Source organism: Rhinopithecus bieti, unplaced genomic scaffold, assembly GCF_001698545.2.
Source record: "Rhinopithecus bieti isolate Rb0 unplaced genomic scaffold, ASM169854v2 scaffold_1368, whole genome shotgun sequence".
NCBI classification, from domain to species: Eukaryota; Metazoa; Chordata; class Mammalia; order Primates; family Cercopithecidae; genus Rhinopithecus; species Rhinopithecus bieti.
Window position 1 is genome coordinate 32,220 of NW_016803382.1, and position 8,096 is coordinate 40,315.

An 8,096-nucleotide genomic window follows, 5' to 3' on the forward strand; every position below is an offset into this window, starting at 1 on the left:
CAACTGGCAGTGTATCTCGCAGAATGGGGTGTGGATCACTTAATTAAGGTCAGAGTAAATGCCTGGATGATCCATTTAAAGGGAGCAGCAAGACAGTGGCGAGCCCAGTCTGCTGGCTGGGGGAGGTGAGTCTAAGTTCCTATCTCTGGCCACTGACTGAAGCCACGTGGGTGTGATGTAGAACTGGAAACCATCGGGGTGACTAAGTCCTCTGCCTCTGTTCTGAGAAAGTTAAACCTGCATTCACTGTGGATGCCAGGGCAGCATACAATTATAAGCCTTCACTACATGGGGAGGGCTACACTTTGAAGCTATCAGAGTGACCCTGGAAAGACTGTGAAATCAAGGTAGAGGTAAGAAAAAATGAGATGTCTGGGCCCTTCTAGCTCTCAGGACCTCATGGGGTCCAACTACAATTTGTGACAAATCTATAGGATAAAATATCTTTAGTGGCTGGGTCTACTCTGGTTTCTGGATGCTGGACCCAGGCAGAAGGCAGCACAGGCCGTGCACCCTGCAGATGTGGCCCAGCACCCAATGTCCACTCGGGTTTCTGGATACCGGACCCAGGCAGAAGGCAGCACAGGCCATGCACCATGCAGATAGGGTCCAGCACCCAACGTCCACTCGGGTTTCCGGATACCAGACCTAGGCAGAAGGCAGCACAGGTTGTGCACCATGCAGGTGTGGCCTCAAGACCCACCATCCTCCTCAAGTCCTGACTCAGCATTGGCAGGTGTGGGGAAAAGAAAGAGAGATCAGACTGTTACTGTGTCTATGTAGAAAGAAGTAGACATAAGAGACTCCATTCTGCTCTGTATTTGAGATGCTGTTAATCTGTAACCCTACCCCCAACCCTGTCCTTGCCAGAGACATGTGCTGTGGTGACTCAACGTTTAATGGATTTGGGGCTGTGCAGGATGTGCTTTGTTCAACAAGTGCCTGAAGGCAGTACGCTTGTGAAAAGTCATCACTATTCTCTTAATCTCAAGTACCCAGGGACACATACACTGCGGAAAGTCACAGGGACCTCTGCCTAGGAAAGCTAGGCATTGTCCAAGGTTTCTCCCCATGTGACAGTCTGAAATATGGCCTTGTGGGAAGGGAAAGACCTGATCGTCCAACACCCATGAAGGGTCTGTGCTGAGGAGGATCAGTATAAGAGGAAAGAAGGCCTCTGGGCAGTTGAGCTAGAGAAAAGCATCTGTCTCCTGCCCGTCCCTGGGCAATGGAACATCTCAGTGTAAAACCCGATTGTATGTTCTATTTACCGAGATAGGAGAAAACCACCTTAGGAATGAATTGGGACGTGCTAGCGGCAGTGCTGCTCTTTATGTCCTAAAGAGGCTTATGGAGATGTTTGCATATGCATATCAAGGCACAGCACTTTTCCTTAAACTTATTCATGTCACAGAGATCTTTATTCACATGTCTTTCTGCTGACCTTCTCCCTACTATGATCCTATTTGTCCTGCCACTTCCCCTTTTCTGCCATGGTAAAGATAATGATCAATAAATACTGAGGGAACTCAGAGACCGGTGCTGGCACGGGTCCTGTGTATGCTGAGCAATACAGAGGGTATTGGGACCCCTGGGCCCACTTTTTCTTTGTCTCTGTGTCTCATTTCTTTTCTCAAGTCTCTCATTCCACCTAACAAGAAACACCCACAGGTGTGGAGGGGCAGGCCACCCCTTCAGGCAGGTCAGCATCTTAGACCCTGATCAAGGCAAGGATCATATCAGATGTCTTGGTCCTGGAAGGTGAGGTGTGGGGCGAGGTGCACTTCCGCAGACAAGGAGATTCCTCTCCCCCAACGGCTGTGATTACCAGACAAGGTATCAGGGAGGTACAGGGAGCTTGGGGCTCACTCAGGCTTGTGCGTGACCACCAAGCTGCAGGCAGAGCTGCCACAGAGTTGTGCAATGCAGCAGACCTAGGTACAGCCTTCCTCCAGCTCCTGCCCCATCTGCCCTCTGCCTTGGTTACCTAATTCCCACCATCTTTATAAGGGGCCTGAAGCCAGGCTTTGTTGCTTGTCTGACACCTTGGAGAACTGTGGTTACCCTTTCCAGGTGGCAGCCTGGAATCCATCCACCTCACCTGACTCTGAGTACTGCCCTTGCCTTGAGGCTCACATGGAAGCACCCCTTCTCCAGAGGATCTCCTGGATAAGGCTGCTGAATCAGATCACCCACCACCCCAGTAGCCTGTCCCCTCTGCCTACCCATACCAAAGGCTCACAGGGAAGCACTCCTGCTCCAGGGGACCTCATGGGTTACAGCACCTGCTTAGAGCACCCAGAACCCCAGCATTCTCCACTCTCTGCTACCCACAGGGCTGGTGAGCCTTGTGATCCCATCTACTTAAGTACTCACTTCCTTCCAGACCTGGATACCTGTATCTCACTTATCCAAAAACTGAACCTATGAATCTGAACTGAGGGAAGAACCTAGGCAGGCTCCTAGGAGGGAGATGCTGTCATCCTTTGGGGAATGTGCTTTTAGTTCCATGGAGTGTGACCTTTAGCTCCCTGAACCAGCCTGGGGACCCCTGGCTCAGTCATACTCACCAGGAAAGAACTGACTCCCTCATGCATGCACTCAGCAGGCCGGCCGACATTCCCTCCACCATGCTGGGGGTACTTGCAGGAGGAAGCTATGACAGAGGAAGGAGATCCACATGTATCACAGCTGATCCACGTGTTGATGCCTCCCACACCCTCCCCAGTGCTGCTCAGGGTCTCACTGACGCTCCAGAGGACACGACTCTCAACCCCAAATGACAAGGTGTTACCTCTAACACATCCTTGCTCCCTACCACAACTCCTCCTGGGTTTCCAGGTCCAGCTCCAGTGTTACCCACAGAGTGTCTCTCCTAGACATCTACCCTCAGGACACACTTCTCCTTGAACTCCTACAGCACCCACCACCCATCCCCTTCACCCACCTGCCACCTCCAGGAACAGTAAAGAGGGCTTGTACTGACTTCTGCATGTCGGTTTCATTTCATTTTATACATAAATGTGAGCTCTGAACAGCAAACCTGTTTTATATGTCTCTATCATTTCAATTTCACAGCACAAGGGCCTTGCTCAAATTGCTGAAACACTGAAAAGACTGCAAAGAGTTCTAACCCAGGATCCAGGACCTCAGGGTGAGGCTCATCTTTGCCACTTCTGACTTGCAACCCTGAATAAGCCTAAGTACCATGGGCCTCACATAAAACAGAGAAAACAAGGCTTTGCTCCACCAAACTCTCTCATAACAGGAAGAACAAACAAAGGCTTTGCAAGATGTAAGAATGGATGCAAAAGGAAAGGAGTTACTATTGATCCATTTTTTTTTCATTGAGGAGAGGAGGTTATATGCAGATATAAAATACTCTCAGTGGAAAACAAAAGACAAAAATATGTAGGTATTTCAAATACAAGTTTAGACTTCAAAGAGATCCAAGTATAGGTTGGAAAATATTTTGAAGATCTCATTTTGTTTCAACTGTGAGTCCACACTGGTTTGGCTCTAGTCTGGACTGATCTCCTCAATTTCTATTTTAAGTCTTTGCTTTGATTTACACATACATACACGATTATTTAGAATTCCAAACCCATAATGTGCTGCACTGCAACGAAGAATGTTCTGTCTCCCTTAGTGGAGGCGGAGTCTGCCACAGTCTTGCCACTGTGGGTGTCTACTAACAGCCTCCAGTGCTGGGGGACCCAGCGGTCAAGGTCCAGACAGGAGATGAACTTGACTATCAGTGACCTGAGTGGCTCCCAAGTCTTCCTTGGCCATGGGAGACCAAGGACAAGCTAACCACTGACAACCCGGTGCCACCTCCCCTCTCCCTCTAATTCTCGGTGAGGGCTCATACTGACCTTGGTGACATCGGCTGTTGTCCATTGCAGGAAGGGTATTCCGCCTGGGGATGGCAGCGTCAATGGACCACCTGCTGCTTTCACTGACTGAAGGTCTCTGCTGAGGGCTGCCCCACTGACATGCTTCTGCCTGACTTGCCTTGGGCAGGGGAAGGGAGCCAATGGGCCCAGGAGTGGCCACGGCCGTGGCATAGAGGTTCCTGTCTAATGTGACTGTCCCAGGGATCTGGTGCCCTGAGAGTAGGATGGCCGGAACACCACTAGTGTTCACCAGGTGGCCCCCAAACTCCTGGCACAGGGTGCTTCTGGGTGCCTTGAAGGGGTACACACCCTCATTATCTGCCTCAGAGCCTGTGAGGCTGCCTCTGGTGTGGCCATGGGAGGCCAGGCTCCAGGGGGTTCTGTGGGTGCTGCCTCTGAATTCTGTATTGTGCTGGCTCGGCTTGGAAAGGCTATGGAAGCCATGGATGTGACCGCTGACTCCATCGACACTGTCTTCACTGTGCTGGGCAAGATTTTGCACGGCTGTGCTTCTCCTCATGGGGAATGGGGCCCTGGAGCCCTGGGAGAAGCTGGCACTCCTAAGACAGAGAAAGGAGGGAAGGGGCAGGGGTGAGAGGAGGCCAGGACTGCCCCAGTGAGGCAGGCGGGGAAGTTCCCAGCCCCATGTAGTGAGATGATATGGAGAAAACACAGGAAGAGGAATTGGGCAGACTGAGGTTTGTCTAGTTTGGGAGTTCACTACCTTGTGGCCTTGAGCATTTTCCCTTTCTGAATTAGTGTCTCCATCTATAAAATGATGATTAAAAACTCACTTTGCCGATTGCTTAGAAATCAGACTCTATTATATCTAGAGCTAGTATATCTATACCTGGGCTGTGATTAGCAGGGTGATCAGTTTCGCCCCCACAAAACAGACAGCAGCAAGCCAGGTACACTGACTATTGGTTCCCTGCTGTGATCATTCCAGAATGTGCATGTCTGAATGCCCAGGCTGAGAAATGGTGGGGAGAGCTTTGAAGTGGGTGGCAGGAAGCAGCAAGCAAGTCATCTCATCTCTGAGTCTCAGTGTTCCCCTGTAAAGTAAACCAGCAGCTCATGGGTGTCAATATGGTTAAGTTATAAAGAACTATTCAGAAGTAAGCAACAGATTCATCTTCTACCAGGTATTACGGTGGTTAGAGAGGCAATTAGAGGGAAAAGTTTCTCTCCCCAGAAACCTAAACATCTAAAGAAAAAATAGTTTCCTGTTTGGCAACTACATTTGGGATGAAAAAAGGTTTGAAGCCAGGCACAGTGGCTCACACCTTTAGGAAGCCCAAACAGGCAGGTGGCTTGAGTTCAAGAGTTCGAGACTAGCCTGGACAGCATGGTGAAAACCTGTCTCTTCAAAAAAAAAAAAAATTAGCCGGGCATGGTGATGTGCACCTGTAGTCCCAGTTACTTGGCTGGGAGGCTGAGGTGGGAGGATGGCTTGAGCCCAGGAGGCCGAGGCTTGCAATGAGCTGAGATCATGCTATTGCACTCCAGCTTGGGCAACAGATCCAGACCGTACCTCAGAAAAAGAAAAAAGAATAAGTTTTGAATTATTAAAATGTAGGTTTTGGGAGATAAGGCAAGTAGTAAAAAGAGAATCAATGAATGAGAAGGGAGCTGTGTCATGTTCCAGCGCTGCCACTGATAAGCTCTGTGTGCCTTCCTGATTGCCCCAGACATGACTCGGAAATCACAGTGATTTCCAAGTGTCCATCTGGCTCTGCAGCTCTACAGCCTTCGGCTTTATGAGAGTGGTTTGGAACTGGGTTCTATGTTCTGTGTGGGTGCTCTGGGAAACTGGAGGATGTAGTTTTGAGCAAGTATGGATCTAGGTCTTCTTCCCATCTTTTATGTTATTATTCCTCCTAGGATTTAATGTAGGGAAAAAAGTAAGACTGGATCCTTACAGCAGTGGTTCTCAGCCTCTTCATGGCCACAGGCATCTTTAAAAAGCTGAGCAAAAGCTCTTGGGGTATCTCCCCAGAATGAGGCATATCTCACACACATGCACATTTGCAAGCTGTTTCTAGGGGTCATAGCTCTCTGAGACCAATTCGTGGAACTGCCTCACTGGTGTGCTCTCAGCCTATGGAGAGCTTTCCCTTGGGGACATGGCCACAGCTGGCCCAGAAGCTTAGAAAAATGAAGGGAAGCAGGTGTTCAGACCAGGCTACCTTCTCTGTGAACATGGGCCACCGAGCTCCACAGCCTTCCTCCCTGGGCCTCTGCATTCCTTCTCCCTTTCTATTCCTCTCCATACACAAGACCAAGCCAACAGCATGGGCCTCCATAACTGAACACGTGTCTCTAAAGCATGCTGTGCTTCACCAGCAGACACGAGAGTGGAAGAAGATGCAGGATCCTCATGTTCATATTTGTCTTTGGTGCCTTTCACTTGATCTTTTGGAGTTTCCAGCTCTCTGGTAGATATGCCACCTGGATTTGCTCCTGTGATGTTTGCTCATGCCCCACTTTCCATCTAGGCCAGGCACAGCAGACACAGATGCCACCTGCCCTGCAGGACAGGCGTCACAGCAGTGGAGGAGGTGTCATGAATGCACACCACCACAATCAGATGGGATGAGCACACGGCTACTGAAAGATCTGGATGAGCCCTCCCTGGTGGTGGTCGAGACCACCAGGAAAGCCTTCTGCAAAGCCTTCCATCTAAGTGAGCCCAGAAGAATCAGCAGCAGCTGGCCAGACGAAAGTTGAGACAAGGGAAAAGCTGTTCCACTTGGAAACAGCAAGATGCAGAACACAGCCTGGCCATTCAAAGGGCTGCAAGCTGCTCAGGCTGAGAGATGACAGTGGAGGGGCCAGGCCAGCACTGAAGGGATCAGGAGCTTTGGAAGGACGTCAAGGTGGGGATGGGGTGTGGGAAAGCACCTCAGGTGTCCTGCGGTAATCTCACACATATTCAGAATAAGCCCATCATCTTCCTCCTGAAATCTATCTCTCCTGATTGTTCTGTCTTAGGATTGGCACCAGCCTCTCAAACCCAAAACACTGGAGTTACCCACACTCTCACTCACTCACCAGTCTGCCTTAGTGAGCCCACCCTACTCATTTCCTCCTGATCCTTCTAATGGACCACAAAAGGTCTCATAACAAGTCTTCCTCACATCTTCCCAGGGCCTCTCCAGCCCTCTCCATCCTGCTATTTACCTTCCTAACCTCCCAGCTTGAACATCTTCACCACTGTCACAGAGACCTTAGGACGAAGTCCAAACTCCCAGCTTTACTCCATTCCATCTCTCCAGTCTTTTCTCCCTAGTTACACTTCCCACCTAGGACCCATTCAAACCAGACACTACTGTGTCCCCAGCGTGCTCCTCAGTGACACTTCTGGGCTTTGTCCTGTTGTCAGCTGTCCCTGGATGGCTTTTGAGTTCCCTTTGGCAAGCTCCTACTCCATTTATCCTTCCAACTCAGCTCAAAAGGCACATTTTTAAAAGCCTCTCTTATATCCTCTTCCTCCAAGCGTAACCACCCACCTGAATAACTGTTCTTGGAGTAGCAGCATACTGCTATCTGCATCACACTCCATTGTTACTTATCTCATCCACCAGACTATGATTTCCCTGAGGAAGGAAACCCTGTCTTACTCATCTTTCTTTCCTCAGCACCCAGGTTAGTGCTTGTCACACAGTAAACAATGAATAAATGTTTGCTGAAGGAAGAAGCAAATGAATGCAAAAATAAAGAAAGAAAAGTGGGGTGTTGCCATCCTTTTTCCTGAGCTTGGCCCAAACACTTTGAACCAGCAGATCCAAACTCTTCCTCCTTAAACCCCACTTTCTTATGTCCCAACATCTGCCTGCCCAGGTCCTTTACTCCAGCTCAGATACTTCTCAACCCTGAGCACGTCCCACACGGTCTAAACCCCATTGCCAAGACAATCCTAAGTCAAAAGAACAGAGCTGGAGGCATCACACTATCTGACTTCAAACTATACTACAAGGCTACAGTAACCAAAACAGCATGGTACTGGTACCAAAACAGAGATATAGACCAATGGAACAGAACAGAGTCCTCAGAAATAATACCACACATCTACAGCCATCTGATCTTTGACAAACCTGAGAAAAACAAGAAATGGGGAAAGGATTCCCTATTTAATAAATGGTGCTGGGAAAATTGGCTAGCCATAAGTAGAAAGCTGAAACTGGATCCTTTCCTTAC

General features: G+C 49.4%; 1 protein-coding gene across 1 annotated transcript in view; it reads right to left on the reverse strand.

Annotated features, from left to right (window-relative positions):
• The window catches only part of GAB4 (GRB2 associated binding protein family member 4), a 51,415-nt gene that overhangs the window by 5,705 nt on the left and 37,614 nt on the right, over window positions 1–8,096 (reverse strand). The window contains 2 exon segments of the mRNA XM_017881965.1: window positions 2,571–2,656; window positions 4,206–4,456. Of these exon segments, the coding sequence (XP_017737454.1) occupies window positions 2,571–2,656; window positions 4,206–4,456 (337 nt within the window).